The sequence below is a fragment of the Hylobates moloch genome, unplaced genomic scaffold (genome assembly GCF_009828535.3).
Source record: "Hylobates moloch isolate HMO894 unplaced genomic scaffold, HMol_V3 SCAFFOLD_2, whole genome shotgun sequence".
Classification (NCBI taxonomy): Eukaryota; Metazoa; Chordata; class Mammalia; order Primates; family Hylobatidae; genus Hylobates; species Hylobates moloch.
Window position 1 is genome coordinate 7,046,446 of NW_026652277.1, and position 17,053 is coordinate 7,063,498.

General features: G+C 43.8%; 1 protein-coding gene across 6 annotated transcripts in view; it reads right to left on the reverse strand.

Annotated features, from left to right (window-relative positions):
* SFMBT2 (Scm like with four mbt domains 2) overlaps positions 1-15,936 on the reverse strand; it is a 211,682-nt gene extending 195,746 nt beyond the window's left edge. For 2 of the 6 annotated variants that reach the window (XR_009211057.1, XR_009211058.1), the window contains exons 1-2: positions 15,841-15,921; positions 13,205-13,445 (exon numbers count right to left, since the gene is read on the reverse strand). Coding sequence is in view for 1 of the 6 variants with exons in the window: in XM_032151529.2 (XP_032007420.1) it covers positions 13,205-13,409 (205 nt within the window). In the remaining 5 variants the exon portion in view is untranslated. Of the gene's footprint in view, positions 1-13,204; positions 13,446-15,840 lie in introns of those variants that run through there. The other 4 variants (XM_032151529.2, XM_058431343.1, XM_058431353.1 and 1 more) reach the window with 4 other exon arrangements.
* Positions 15,937-17,053: the final 1,117 nt, after the last annotated feature.

Here is a 17,053-nt window from a genome sequence, read left to right on the forward strand (position 1 = left end):
AAAGATACACTGGTGTGTCCGGATGTCATGGCTGGCATGGTGGGTATGAGATCTCGATACCTCAGTTCGTGACATCCTTCTCAACCAACGTAGGAGAGGAAAGAGTGGGAGAGAAGACAGGACAGGTGGGAAAGGACGGCACTGGTCTATTCTCAGGCAGATCAGTCTCACGGAAGACAGGCCTGGTGGATGTAGAAACTGGCTCCCTAAATCCACGTGTGCCCAAATCATCCTTAGAAAGACTTCTAGTTCACAGGGGCTCTATCTGAACCCTAAAACAGGCCCAGACACACCAAGTGCAAATACAAATGTAGCTCACGTAGCACATGTTTAAGATTTACAAGTTATTAATCAAGCAAACAGGCTTTTAAGTAAAGTATGCTCTGTCCTCCTTCACTGACAAATATATCTTCATAATGTCAATCAAAAAGTCTGGAAAAGCGCTAGAGCACAGATGACAGAAAGTTGGCCAAAAGCCAGAGATGACTAAATTCAATTATGACAACATGAGTCTGGGTGTTCTGCTGATGGGCCAGCAATGTTTAGATGAGTAATCAAATAAAGACTTACATAAGTCATAAATGATTATATCTTTATCTATTTGGCCTTCCTTTCAGCAAAATTAACTATTTAGTTAAAAATCTAGATTTTCACATAATTTATGTTCTAGTCACAGAAATCACCTAACAGACTAAAAGATAAAATATCATTATACCTAGTCTGCTTCATCTTAATTCTTTTCATCAAAATACGTAAAATGAAAATGCTAAATTCAAATTTTTTAATCATTTTGTTCAAAAATGATATTTTCCTTCTAAGTGTCCTACGATTCCAAATGTCCTCCTACTCTAAGATTCTAAAGTATCTACTAAAATTAATAGGAAAATGCAAATTAAAATTAGTGAATATCAAACATTTTAATTTAAAATATTAAAATAAAATTAAATATTTTATCTATTTTTTCAGCACTGAATCTCATTAAGCGTGTTTATAAAGAAATAAAACTATCCACAGTTCCAGTATTCAACATTCACTCAGTTGCCAATATAAAAAGTCAACATCGGCTTCATCCATGTCACATCTAGGGCTCCAGATTCCCATGTGTGAGAATAGTATGAATTTATATGGTAAAATATTTCATTTTCATTTTGTAAAACAAAGTTAATTTTGTTCATGCCTGTAACCCCAGCCCTTTGGGAGGCTGAGGCAGCTAGATCACAAGGTCAGGAGTTCAAGACTAGCCTGGCTAAGATAGTGAAACCCCTTCTCTACTAAAAATACAAAAAAATTAGCTGGGCATAGTGGCGGGCGCCTGTAATCCCAGTTACTCAGAAGGCTGAGGCAGAGAACTGTTTGAACCCAGGAGGTGGAGGTTGCAGTGAGCCGAGATAGAGCCACTGCTCTCCAGCCTGGGCGACAAGGTGAGACTCCATCTCAAAACAAAATAAATAAATAAAAAATAAAGCCCCAGTCAATGTATACAACTGTTGGAAATTCTGTACTAATTTCTTCCAGAATAGAAACTGCTCAGAACTATTGCAAAGTGATTCTTCAATATGTAAAAAATTTATTGTATTTGTGCTTTCTGAAAGAAGTAATTTGCCCATTAATTTATCTTTTACTCTGACAGTGGCAACACCACAACTCACAAAATAACAGCATTCAGACACAGCGGTTTTTTTCCCAAGGGCACAAGAGATGCGGAGAATTTCTCCGTTTGAGCCTGATGTGTAGGTACAGGGTGCTGGAGACCAGTCCTGGAAACAGGATCCAAAGGAGAGGCAGCTCTGTACTCTTGAATACACATGGTTGTCTGTGCATGTGATTCTCTGCGTTCTCTAAAAGGCACACCCCAGGCTGGAGGCCCCTCTCATCCTGGTGGAAGTGTAATGCTAACCTCAAAGGCTGCTCACGTGTTCGTTTTTTTCCCGGGGTTGAGGACAGGCCATATAATGATTAAGACGCAGGCTTTTCAAAGGAGTTCAAGGCAACCCATGATGAAGGCACACTAGCTACTGAGTTTTTGTTGTTGTTGTTGTGTTTTGTTTTGTTTTGTTTTGTTTTGTTTTGTTTTGTTTGAGATGGAGTCTTGCTCCCTCACCCAGGATACAGTGCAGCGGCATGATCTCGGCTCACTGCAAACTTCGCCTCCCGGGTTCAAGCGATTCTCCTGCCTCAGCCTCCGGAGTAGGGATTACAGGCATGTGCCACCACGCCTGGCTAATTTTTGTATTTTTAATAGAGACAGCATTTCACCATGTTGGCCAGGCTGGTCTTAAACTCCTGGCCTCAAGGGATCCTCCCTCCTTGGCTTCCCAAAGTGCTGGAATTACATTACAGATGTGAGCCACCGTGCCCAGCCAGCTACTGCCTTTTTAAATGCATGCCACAGAGCCCTGTATCCGGAAGTACATCCTTATTAGCAAAATCCCTTGTAAGTAATCCCAGTGGGTACCTGTAGAGTGATAAGCAGTTATGGAAACTGACACTGAATTCAGATAAATCGTGGTGGCGCTACTGAGCAGCAGGCAGTGAGCCTAAAAAGTAGGTGAAATGTCTCTGCCTCTTCTTCCTACCCACTTCGTATTGGTTTTCAAGAGACTCTCTGACCTGTCACTCTGACATTTATACTTTCACAGAATTAAAGATACTCCATGCGTTTACTTCACAAAATTTCTCGAATTCCTACCAGAGCTTTCTGTTAAGGGCATCTATATTCAGAAATATCAACTGAACATTGTCTGTTAAGGCAAACTAGCACAGTGATTCCAAGTGTACACAAAATGTTCCGCCTCTCCAGAAGGCATTAAGATGATGCCAGGGGAGAGCAAGTGGGTGATTCAGCTCTAGCTCTGAATCCACGCCTGGCAGCGTTAATTTTATGCATCAACTTGGATGGGCCATGGTGCCCAGACAAGACATCTGGTCACACATTACTCTGGGTGTTTCTGTGAAGGTGTTGTTGGATGCGAGTAACATTTAAATAAGTACACACTGAGCAGCAGATCAGCCTCTTGCTGGTGGGTGGGCCTCATCAAATCAGTCGAAGGCCTGAATAGATTGAAAGGCTGACCTCCCCAAAGCCAGAGGGGATTCTCCAGCAGGCAGCCTTCGGACTTCATCTGCAACACTGGCTCCCCCTTCTTCAGACTCAAACTGCAGCTCTTTCCTAAGTTTCTAGCCTACAGATCTTCCCCATTAGATTTTGGGCTCACCCATCATCCACAATCACATGTTCCTAAACATAAAATCTCTTGCTATGTATGTACTGATCCTATCAGGTCTATTTCTCTGGAAAACCCTGACTAAAACATCTCCAAATTCACCTCTGAATCATCCTTGGGAACCATCTAAGTTCCCAAGACTTTGAACTGAAGGTCATACTCGCCAAGCTTTAACATGATTCTAGACTCAGGAGACAAGCTATGCACAAACCAACCATTCCCTGACAGCCAGGCTCAAAAAGGCAGACTCTCCCTAATGACTGGCAGAACCGAAGGACTCAAGCTGGAGGCACGACCGTTGGTATGGCTCTGGAATGTTGGCACAGCCCTAGAGTGAAGCCCAATGGAACCCAGCATGGCCCTGGGACATCAACATGGCTTTGGAACATCTGCATGGCCCTAAAACATCTGCATGGCCCTAGAATATCTGCACGGCCCTGTGACCTCAACATGGCTCTAGAACATCTGCATGGCCCTAGAACATCTGCATGGCCCTGTGACATCAACATGGCCCTAGAACATCTGCATGGCCCTGACATCAACATGGCCTTGGAACATCTGCATGGCCCTGTGACATCAACATGGCCCTGGAACATCTGCGTGGCCCTGTGACATCAACATGGCCCTAGAACATCTGCATGGCCTTGTGACATCAACATGGCCCTGGAACATCTGCATGGCCCTGTGACATCAACATGGCCCTGGAACATCTGCATGGCCCTAGAACATCTGCATGGCCCTAGAACATCTGCATGGCCCTGTGACATCAACATGGCCCTAGAACATCTGCATGGCCCTGTGACCTCAACATGGCCCTAGAACACCTGCATGGTCCTAGAACACGTGCATGGCCCTGGAACAGAGGCATGGCCTGAGAACATCTGTATGGCCGTGGAAGGGAGGCATGGCTGTAGAACATCTGCATGGCCCTAAAATATCTGCATGGCCCTGGAATGGAGGCATGGCTCTAAAACATCAGCATGGGCCTGGGACATCAGCATGGTGCTACAACATCTGCTTGGCCCTAGAATGGAGGCATGGTAGCCCTGGAATGGAGATCTGGCTCTAGAACATCAGCATGGCTCTGTGACATCAGCATGGCCCTATAGGTCTGCTTGGCCCTAGAATGGAGGCATGGTGGCCCTGGAATGGAGGCATGGTGGCCCTGGAATGGAGGCATGGCTCTTGAATATCTGCATGGCCTCAGAACATCTGCATGGCCCTGGAATGGAGGCATGGTGGCCCTGAAATGGAGGCATGGCCCTGGGACATCAGCATGTCCCTAGAACATCTGCCTGGCCCTGGAATGGAGGTATGCCCTGGAATATGGAGCCATGAGAGGAGACTTAACAAGAAGCAGCAGGAGAGTCAGAGGCTTGTATAGGAGGCCAGAGCTGCGAGCACAGTGGGAGAAGCTCCCCAGTCCAACGAACTAGAGGACGGTCAGCGGCACAATGAAGAGTGAACAGGTGGAGGTAGAGGGGGAATAAAGGGAGGTCAATGAGGCAAGGTCAAGCCTGGAGCAGCCAGATGTCCTACAGGCCGCGCCATGCCCAGGGGGCTTGTCTGTGTAAAGGTGCCAAGGGCTTCCCATACAAGAGACACCCGAGGATCATTCACAATGTTCAAGGGTCCACCCACAGCAGGAACGGAGCTGGATGGGAGAGAAGCCCTCCACGCAGCCGAGGCCATGATCATCTGAGCTGAATCTGGAGCAGGCCAGGGCCAGGATCCTTACAAGGGGAGGCAGGGCACCAAGGGAGGGAGGGGCCAGATGAGTTGGAGGCTCTGACAATTACGGAAGTGAAGGAGTTAACACATGAAGCAAAAATGAGCCACGAGGCCATGGAAACACACAGCACCAACTCCCCCTTCGAATTCCACTCAGAATCAAACACATGCTTGACTTAAATTACATATGTTGCTGGGTTGAGAAGCAGGAGAAAATAAATTCATTTATGACTAGCACTAAAAAGGAAAACCTTCTAGTCACTGCTTCATGCTTACAGTTTTCATGTAGCGCAGAAAAACCCAAATAGCATCTGATGCAATTTACATAACTTTACATAATCTCATGCTTACCATTCGGCAAAGAATTTCCAGACCGCATCTCTTCCATGTATTTGCCGCCGAAAAAGACAAATTGGAAAATATTCTGGACAGCAGCTTTCTACCCTACTCTTAAAAATCACGAAGAAACCAACTCTACAACTTTTCTCAGTGATATTCAGTCTGACCATTCTAATCTAAAGTCTTAATGATATAATCTAATCAATAAACAAATATTTACAGACCTCCTGCTATTTTCAAAGCATTGATTTCAGAACCGGCCAGAACCCTCTTAGCTTAAAAGCTACTTCAAACTGCCTGATCTGGGAACAGACACACTTTCTTCAACTATGAAATAAGAATAATACCAGCCACTTCACAAAGATGTTCTGAGGATTGACAGGATTAAAGTCGTTACCTGGTACCACAGGAGGTGCACACAAAAGTATCTTCTAATTGGAGAGCTATGACACAAACAGAATGAAATTCGTGATTCATTCATTCACTGTTCAAGATGACCAAAGAGAGTGTGTGGGGCCAGGCACGGTGGCTCACACCTGTAACCCCAGCACTCTGGGAGGCCGAGGTAGGCAGATCATTTGAGCTCAGGAGTCCGAGACTAGGCTGGGCAACACAGGAAGACCCCCATCTCTACAAAAATACAAAATTAGCCAGGCATGGTGGTGCATGCCTGTAGTTCCAGCTACTCGTGAGGCTGAGGTAGAAGGACAGCTTGACCCCGGGAGGCAGAGGTTGCAGTGAGCCAAAATCACGCCACTGCACTCCAGACTGGGTGACAGAGTGAGACCCTGTCTCAAAAAAATAAAAATAAAAAAGAGAGTATGTGGCATATTGTGAGTAGCGAAAAACAAATACAAACACCAAACACGGATTCTGGGGGGAAAAAAAAGCTATTCATTTTTTACTCATAAACAAAGAGTTATTTGCCATTACCTATATGAAGGGTTTTGATTCATAGGAGGACTCTTTTATGATGTGATGTGTAAATGATAGATATTAAAATTAAATACTGTTTACACCAAAAGTTACAAACACACACATACCTACTCTCTCTGTCACACACATCTACAAGCCAAGCCCATCCTGGTCTACACCATGATGAATGTGTACACAGACTCTCTACTTGATCAGATAGAATTCAAAACCATGGGAATTGTTGTAAAAGGTCCATTCAGTGCCTACAGAGAAAGGGTTACTTTGTTTCCTACCTGAATGTTCCTTCTTTCACACACCATCATCAAAAATGGCTTTCTGACAATACAATACTAGCTCACTTTTTAAAATATTTATTTAAAAATTTTAGAATATTTAAACATTTTTTAATAAAATATCTAACTATGACTTTTGGTTTATTTACAGACATACTTGTCAAATAATCCTACCCTTTCTTATAGCAGTGTGTTCTGCTCTCTTATTCCTAAGCTATCTAATATTTAATGAGTGTCTCTCTGCTTCCCTCAACCCTGGGTGCAGAGTTACGACTCATTATGAGTTTTTAGCATATATACTAAATTTTCTGATTGACAAACAAATGGAACTCCAGTTACAATGTCAGATAACCAAAGAAAATAATGTGATTGTTTAAGTTCCCTTAATATTACTGAAATGTCATTTACATTATACAATATAAATTTTAAAAAGGGTCAGTCTCATAAAAACACAACCTAATTCTACTTCTCGGAGTCCACAGTTGAGCCATGTCACAGCTGGGTAAGTCCTGCTTGTCTAGTCACTTTCCTGTCCCATGTGCCACCTGCCAGCATCTTGTCCTCTACAATCAACTATAGTAAAAACGGCAATTCCCAAAAACAGTCCTAAAACCAGGCTTTAAAACTTGGCAGGAGCTGCCCACATAAACATAAGGCCATCTTCACACTTTCTCCTCACACTTCATGAATAAACATTCCTTTATTCAAATGAGTTGTATATTAACTAACTCCACTAATTTTGATTTAACTTTGAATGGTAAATTGAGTAATTCTGCCAAGACTGCAGAGTACGCAATTCAAATGACAGAAATTTTAATAACGGGGAAAATAAAAATTAGCAGCATGACTCCTAAGGCACTATAATTCCAACACTTTTATTGCAACAGTAGAAAGCACTCATAAATACGTCTCCATTTACAAGCCAAGGGGTGTTATTTGGAGCCCCATCAGCACACATACTTACCTGCAATCTTCCACAAGCATCTTTTTGGGGGCTCGGCAGGCACCAACTAAATCTCCAAAGCTCCCCAGCCCCAGACATTAAGAGGTAATGTTGCTGCTTTTCAATAAATAACAATGAAGTCGTCACTGGATTAAATGATTTCCATACATTCTCACCATAAACAATAATTACTTGGCAGCTGCCCTTTGCAAGCATTGCATGTGCTTATGCATAAATCAAGCCTTATGGATTTACTAAACCAAAACGTTTTACATTTTGCTCAACTAATAAGTGCCATAATCCTCCACAGCATTGGGTGACGCTTTAATGTCGTATGTTCCTTAATACTTTTAATATGAAAGATTAGCCCCGATTAGCTCACAAGCAGGAACGCTGCTCTCTGAATGGCCAATTGGCCACGGAGCCCAGGTCTCTAAATGCGTCTTTATTAATGGAGCTCTGCCTGCTGATGGGAATCCCCTTGGTGATGACATCTCCTGGAGCTGCCGCCATGCTGTTTCTCCTTCCTTGTACCATTTCACAGACTAATGATGGCTTGCATTAATTCACAGCTTACATTAATTTAAAAGAGCAATGCAAGAAAACATGGGACTGCACAGGGTCCTAGGTGCTCTGTAAAACTATCATCTAAGATAATAAAACCACTTTCTTTCAATGCAGTGACTCCAGTTACTAGAAAACTACTTTGGACAATCCCAAAGTGTCCTCGAAGATCTGGAGCTCCACAACCTCCATCTGACAAGGAAAGGCATTCTCTCCCTTCTCCCATGAAACAAGGGCAAAATTCCCAAACACTCCCAGGCTGTTATCCACAACCGACTGACTTGACTCAGCTTCTGCTGATTACTCAGCTAAGGGCTAAAAACTCTCAGTTCTCTGGTTCCAATGGGGAACTCGGGTCTACAATTCTTTATGGGGAAAAATTCTACCCAGGCACACACTGTAACTTGCTGACCTAATGACAGTGTCTCCCAATCTGTTGAACTGTCATCACCTCCAACAGTAATTCAGAAACTTGATGTCTGTGCTTTGGACAGATTCCTGGGCTAGACGTCCATGGATCTTAACTCCAAACTAAACTCCATTCCTTGTGCATTATATAGGAAAACTAGCACCCAAACCCTCCTTCCTTTCTTCCTTCACAAGGGTCACAAACCTAGACATTTCAGACTAGAAAGCTCTTTAGAGATTCTATACCACAACCCCCTTGATATGTTTGGCAGTGTCCCCACCCAAATCTCATCTTGATTTGTGGCTCCCATAATTCCCCACATGTTGTAGGAGGGACCAGTGGGGGGTAACGGAATCATGGGAATGGGTTTTTCCCATGCTATTCTCATGATAGTGAGTAAGTCTCACGAGATCTGATGGTTTTATGAAGGGAAGTTCCCCTGCACACGCTGTCTTACCTGCCGCCATGTAAGACGTGCCTTTGCTCCTCATTTCTAATTTGCCTTCTACCATGACTGTGAGGCCTCCCCAGCCATGTGGAACTGTGAATCCATTAAACCTCTTCTTTTTTTTTTTTCAGACGGAGTCTCACCCTGTTGCCCAGGCTGGAGTGCAGTGGCGCAATCTCAGCTCACTGCAACCTTTGCCTCCTGTGTTCAAACAATTCTCCTGCCTCAGCCTGCCAAGTAGCTGGGATTACAGGCATGCACCACCATGCCCAGCTAATTTTGTATTTTTAGTAGAGATGGAGTTTCACCATGTTGGCCAGGCTTGTCTTGAATGCCTGACCTCATGATCCGCCCGCCTCGGCTTCCCAAAGTGCTGGGATTACAGGTGTGAGCCACCGCACCCTGCCTAAACCTCTTTTTCTTTATAAATTACCAGTCTCAGGTATGTCCTTATTAGCAGTATGAGAACAGACTAATACACCCCTCATGCAAAGATGAGAACCCCAAGAAGGGGACTCACCCATGGAGCTAAGTTAATGGCAAAGGCAAGATAAGAACTCAGATCTTGGGCTGCAACCACAGGCCCCTCCCTTTATACCACCCTGACTCCTAGAATCAGTAAGAAAATCTCCCTCTCACCAAGAAGCCTCCCAAACAGAAACATCATGCACCCTGAATCGCTATAACTCCTGTTCATATTCTGCGGTGTCTTTCAAGTTGAACCACAGCGAAGATCGACCAGGTACGGTTGCAGAATTTACAATGGTATCGGGTCTCCAAGACAGAAAAAAAACCACACGAACAAGAGTCCTTGTTCAAAAAATAGATTCTACTATTCCCTCCGGAACAACTGCCGCCTCTGGCCACAAAGCAATAATTATTCTGTCCTACAGCGATCAATAAAACTTCTTGCCCCATGAACCTGCTATTTCCTGACTCTGCTCTCCACACTAAAGATTTCCAAGTCATATTGATTACCTACTAAATGTTTTTGAGTTCTTTAAAAAGTATCACTGAAGAATTCCTCAAATTAGCATAAGTTGTTAACAATTGAAAAGACTTCAAATATTTCCATCACATTTATGGTTTCCCTTTTTCCAGGGTTTTCTCATTTTTCTTTTTGAACTTGTCATTTTAAGTGTGGCTGTGTCTTGTCTAATAGCACAAAGTCAGTAGGATACAAATTTGATGGTGTTTCTGAGAGTGTGACTGCTGCCACATTTGTCTTCTGAGGGAGAAGGAAGAATTGATTAATAAACTCTGCCCTCTTTCTCAAGTGACAGCATACATTTTTACCAAATGAACCCATTAGCTCTTAGAGTATTCAGATTCGAGACCCCAGAACTTGTCTCTAAAACTATTCACTAGAGAAGCTATTACAAAGTGAAACCACCTTAAATCCTTTCCAAGGGCCTTTCAAGACTCAAGTGTTAAACTTGAAGAGTGAGTCACGAATGTGATGGTAAAACCGTCAGCAATAAGGATGGGGCCTGAGGCTCCCACCCACTCTATGTGCCCCCTCTGTGTGCCCTTCTCTTGGTGCCCCCAAGCCTGTATCTGGCCCCCGGCATGAACACACCTCCCCTGAGTGTGCGGGGGCATAAATGTGTGGCACCTGCGTGCAGAGCTGGGGATGGGGGAAGGTCTCTAAATCTCTAACTAGACCTGATATTTCTTCAATATTTCATCAGTACAATTCATCCATCAAGGCTGATTTATTTCACAACGGATCAGAAATCACAGGTAAATTAATCAAACGTTACACCACAGCTTCTCACCTCAGTGGAGGTTTTAATTCAAAGGCGGATCTAACAATGTCATTCACGACCCGTTTAGGCTGGGTCTGGGGCTGAGTGAATCAGATATTACCAAAAGCATGAGCATGCACTGTGCCTCCCAGGGTGTGCCTCCTGACCCTACAATTTGCTTACGCAGAGCTGGAGTGGGAACTAAAAATAAAACCTGACTTACTAACAGCCATTCTCCAGCACTCACCTGAATAGAGAGGCTGGAAATCCAGGCTCGCACGTCCAGAGAGAAGGTGCACACAGTACTATTGGCAGCTCGAGGAGGAAAGGTGAAGGAGAGCGCACGTGCTTCCTCCCTTCGTAACAACGACTGTTCTTTTCCTTGCTATTTCAGACTGCCATGTAAGCCGCACTTTTACCTTCTTCAGTACATCACTCAATTACTCAGTGAACCTTTACTGAGAATTCCTCAAGTACAGGCAGCACGTGCTAGAGCTGGTGTACACAGATGAGTGGGTTCACACCATGCAGCTTACTGTCTGGGGGGATAAAGTGTTACTCCGTTCAAAGAACCACCCAAGGGGAAGTACAGCTGCGTCTAAATGTCCACCCACTGATGAAGGGAGAACAAAATGTGATCGATCCATGCCAGAGAATATGATTCAGCCTTAAAAAGGAAAGAAATTCTGACACAAGCTACCATGAGGATGAGCCCTGAGGACGCCATGCTTAGGAGAATAAGCCAAACACAAAAGGCCACACAGCATAGGATTTCATGCGTGTAACACGCCCAGAATAGGAAAATCTGCAGAAACAGAAAGTGCATTAGTGTTTGCCAAGGGTTTTCCGGGAAGGGGGAGAATGGGGAGTGACTTTGGAGGTGATAAAAAAAATGTTCTGGAATTACATAGTAATAACGGTTGCACAACCTTGTGAATATACTAAAACATCACTGAACTGTACACTTTAAAGTGGTGAATTTTATGGCATGTAAATTAGATCTTAAAAAAGAAAAGAAAAGACAGTACAACTGCAACTGTGATGAACACTGAAGGCGCAGGCAGCCACGTGGTGCAGATAGGGTGTGACCTGGCCTATGAGCACAGACAGTGTGAACCTTGGTGCAGGGGGAAGAGGGAGCCACGCTGACAGCTGGAGGAGGAGGAGGACGCGGAAAGGAAGGAGGTTCTCGGCATAGCAAAGAGCGGGTGCAAAGACCCAATGCAGGAAAGAAAGAAAGAAGACCTTTTTTCTCTTTCTTTGGAGACAATAAAGGGTCAAAATGTCAGCTAATGCCATGGCAATGGGTTCGATCCTGACAAATGTCACATAAATGCAACTCTTAACTCCAGCCATTTTATGACCCCCTTCTTAGCAGGCTATCAATTACACCTAACAAAGAGTAGTTAAAAAACCACAGGCTATTCCAAATAATCAGAAAAACAATATATCATAACCAAAAAAAAAAAAAAAAAAAAAAGAGCTCCGATACTGTGAAAGGCTAAATACCACAGACAGAATGAACCTGGGGATTTCACCCCTCCAAGTTTACATGTCACTTCAAGACGAAAATAGGCAGCTAGCTACGAAGAGGACACCACGCACATTTGCAAGGTGGCATCAAGAGCCTGCAAGTATCGCTGCTGCCATTATCATACAATAAAACACAGAGAGTGGGGTGTCGAGATTCACGTATTTGGCTGCCCTCAGTTTTCTCACTTACGGGATCAGACGAATTCCTTCAACGCATTTATCATGTCCAGCCCATTCTTTTCCAGCAGGCTTTCTACACCTCAGCACTGCTGGCAGGCTGAGCCTGGTAATTATTGGTTATGGGGCTGTCCTGTGCATTGCAGGGGTTTAGCATCATCGCTGGCCTCCACCCACTAAATGGTAGTAGCAACTCCCATGGCCCCGACCAAAAATGCCTCCAGACATTGCCAGGTGTCCCCTGGGGGTTAAACTGCCCCTGGAGAGAACAGTGGCTTTGTAGCAACTAAACTGATCATACCTCTATGGGCTTTGACCACTCCGTTGAGACCAATGTCCTTTCTGTCATCTGTATGGTTTTCTTTCTTTTGTTTTTTTTTTTTAATTATACTTTAAGTTTTAGGGTACATGTGCTCATCTGTACAGTTTTCTAAAAGCTTGACACCCTGACAGCCTCCCAACAAGACAGATGAAAAGTTATTAGAGAAGCCTGCTTAAGGCGCTCTATGTTACTGTTCAAAATGTCGACTTGCTAAAGCAGAAGAAAAGCAACATGGCCAATCACCAAACGCAAGACCTCAATTCCTGATGTCCTTTCAGCCTTCCTTTCTTACCCTCCAAAAGTAATTTAAGGATTAGGCATACTTTCAGTTCCGGAAAGCCAAGTTTGGCTCTATTGTCAGCACCAGCTCTGACATCTGAAAATGCACCGATCTCCGTCCAGCTAAGGACACCTGAGGAACCACTCTGAAAGAACTGGGAGACCTTTGCACTAAGACCATGAGAGATTCTACGCAAGGTTCTGTCTGCTCCTTGCAACACTACAGGTATCATGAAGGATGGCGGCTTGTAAATCGAGGCCTTTGAAACAGGGGCTCACCGTCCGGCGGCATCAACACCTTGTTGTTCTGTGTGCACCACCCCACGGGGTGCAAATCTGCTATGACTACATCACACCAGAAGTCGGCCCTGCGGTCCTCCCCGTAACCGCAGTAGCGCAGAAGCAGCAGCTGCCCGCACGTGGTAATGATCGTGGCCACCCAGTACGTGTCCGGGTTATTCTTATTAGCCACTTCCAATTTCATTCCTGGCTGGAAGTTGCTCTGAATGCTGATTTCAACCTTAAGGAATCAAAAATAGAGAAAACCCATTACTAAACTAGACATAATACATCCAGAAGATGACAAAGACCACTAAAAAATATGGCACTTACAAACAATATTCCTGTTGCTCTAAAATAGGCATGTATTTATCTAAGTAATATACTATGGAAGCCACAAATGTCATGCTAAACTTTACATTTGCAGCCAGCCACGTTAAGAAAAAAAAGAATAAATTTAATTCTAACGATATATTTTAACCCAATATATCCAAAACATTATCACCTCAACATGTAATCAATATAAAAAACATTAATGAAATGACCAATTTTCTTTTTTTTGAATAAAGCCTCTGAAACCTGGTGTGTATTCTACACTCAGAGCACCTCTGAATGTGGACTACACGCTTTTCAAGGACTCACGAGGACCACATGACAGTGGCTATTCCATGAACAACACGGCCCTAGAAAATGAATTTGTTTTTTAATTAAGGGTGATAGTCTATTGATATCTACCAGCCCTCACCCCCAGAAAACGCTTTCTAGCCTGATGGGTCTTAACATTGCAAAGCTGACATATCTGCTGTCCACAAGTGGCCACTGCTTAAAGGAGATGACAGAATTATCAATCACACTTGCATGAGTCTGAGGCTACTTCTCCTTTAAACCTGGCATACAGACCTGGGGACTTCTGCATCCTGAAGGACAGCCTCCAGCTCTGGCCCCCAGGACACTATATTGTGATTAAAAGGGAGGTGGGAGGATTGACTGAATCAAAGAAAATGGGAGTGACTCCCTACAGAGAGAAATTGACAACTTCTCAGTACAGAAAGGAAGGAAAAATTGTGATCAATGTCTCTTCCCCAAACTGCCTAAGGCAACTGCCAAATCATCTCAGCATCTTAAGATGTAAATGTTACAATGGCTTTTGCAGGACCATAACCACATCATATGCTTGAAAGCTTTGCTATGTTTTAATATTTAGCTCTTGGTTTTACTAAACAGCCACAGTCACATTCATAATAAACTAGTAAATACAGCATGATGAGTATAAAGAGAAATGGAAACATGATCTACCTTTTCAGGGTCACAGAAATTTAATAAAAATCTTAAATTCCTTTTGGAAAGAACACTTCACCTCTAAAAAGAATAAAATGTTGTATTAAAATAAGGAATCAAATCGGGCATGATGGTGCATGCCTGTAATCTCAGCTACTCGAGAGGCTGAGGTAGGAGGACTGCTTGAGCTCGGAGTTCGAGGCCAACCTGGGCAACATGGCGAGACCCAGCTAACAGAAAATAAATAAATAAAAAATAAAGAATCAAAGTTCTGTCTTCCTCATTCAGCCAAGGAGCCAAAAGGAAGAACAGGTTAAGAAAGTGCCCCGATTTATTGATGAAACTCAGGCTGAATCTTTGCCGTGCACGGACAAAGTGAAAAATGTTTCTCAGAGTTAAATCTCCATTTCTATTTCTATTAAAACAAAAATTAAAGACTAAATTTCCAGGACCCAACTTCTTAGGACCCAGGTGAGTTAGTCTTTTCCCTGCTAATGATATTATATATTACCAGTATCTTACACCAAAGCAAAACCCTGATAAAAACTGACTTTTTTTTAATTTTCTAGGACTTGCTCAGTGCTGGACATGCTATTTGCATCATCCAAAGAAATATTATTAATGAGAATGGCTTTTTTGGTTGGATCCAAATGTTTTCATCATATTTATGGTTAGTTCCTCTAATCTGACTCATCTGCCAATAAATGGCTGGAAATCTTTTATGAGCTTTTTCAAAATCAAAATATTAATTGAAGCTGAAAACATATAGCCATTACACCTACTAAGAATACATTACACCTACTGGTTTAGTTTTCCGGCTCTTTACTTACTCAAGCTGACCTTACCTGTGGTCTATATTCCCTGTAGCTATCCAGGGAAACCAAGCTGACTTCCAGGTCTCCTCCTTCTTCCTAAGAAATCTTGGCTGAATCTCCCTCTTGCCTTTTTGTTTGAGACAGGGTTTCACTCTATCACCCAGGCCGGAGTGCAGTGGCACAATCTTGGCTCGCTGCAATCTCCACCTCCTGGACTCAAGTGACCCTCCCACCTCAGCACGCCAAGTAGCTGGGACTACAGGCATGCACCACCACACCCAGCTGATTTTTATATTTTTTTGTTGGGATGGGATTTTGCCATGTTGCCCAGGCTGGTCTCGAACTCCTCAACTCAAGTGATCTGCCAGCCTCAGCCTCAGCCTCCCAAAGTGCTGGGATTACAGGTGTGAGCCGCCATGCCTGGCCATGAATTCCCCTCTTTCCACTGCCCTTCTTCCATTGAGTTCCCTGGCTTCTCCCTGTAAATTCCTTCCCTTCCCGCTTTCTAGACACAGAGAAGAGGACACAAGCTGCTTTACATACGTGTTTGAATGATGTGTGGGGAGCGGCACTTGCTCCTGTCTCTTCCAAATATTCTCCCCAGTTAAAGCCAGTTTCCTCCAAGCTTGAGCCTTCTTCTGTTGAAAAACAAAAGAACAGAATATCAGTACTGGAGTGGAGGACAGGAAGGTGCTGGCCTGCAACTGAGACCAGAAAATCCTTCATGCAAGACGCAAGCTATTTCCACAGTTTAGAAGGATATTAATGAATTTTTTGCAAAGCTTCAGTCTGCTGATTTTAGAGGTGTTGACTAAAGAAAGGAAACCACGGGACATTCCGCTTTGACTGCACTGATGAAATCAAGGGGAACACTGGGTTCTCTGGGGTAAATAACATGAGACGTGTTCCAACGCTTATTTGCTACATGTTCGTGTATTAGTCTGAAATTAGCTGCAGTAGACATCCCAGCCTGCAGGGAGGTTGGAGGGCAAGGCGAAGGAACCCATCACATGCTGAGTAAGGGCTGTGATGTAGGCTGTGATGTATACGGAGAACAGCACTAATTGTTATAAAGATAAAGCACTGACTCTGGCATCATTTTAAGGGGAAAAAGAGAAAATGAGGCCCAAAAGAATTGCTCAAGTGTGTGGGGCCACCCAGCCAGTCAACAACGCAAACCAACCAGCTGCCCGACACTCCTGATGCCTGGCCAGTCCAGGGCTCCTAATTCCTACCTACTGCCAGGACAGAGCTGTTGGGGCCTGACACTCTGGCAGAAACCAACAGAGCATGTGTTTCTCCAATCACAAGGAATAAAGAGAAATACAATCAAATTCACAACATGGCTCGTAAAATCGTAACTATTTGTAGGGGTTTTTGTTTGTTTGTTTTTTGTTTTTTTTGAGAGACAGAGTCTTGCTCTGTCACCCAGGCTGGAGTGCAGTGGTGCAATCTCGGCTCACTACAACCTCCCACCTCCTGGGTTCAAGCAATTCTCCTGCCTCAGCTTCCTAAGTTGCTGGGACTAAAGGCATGCACCACCAAGCCCAACAAATTTTTGTATTTTTTAGTAGAGACAGGGTTTCACTACATGTTGGCCAGGCTGGTGTCGAACTCTCGACCTCAGGTAATCCACCTGCCTCGGCCTCCCAAAGTGCTGGGATTACAGACACGAGCCACCATGCCCAGCCAAAATCATAACTATTTGAATTTCACAAATCCACACACCCAGGCTTAAAGGAAATCAAGCAATTCC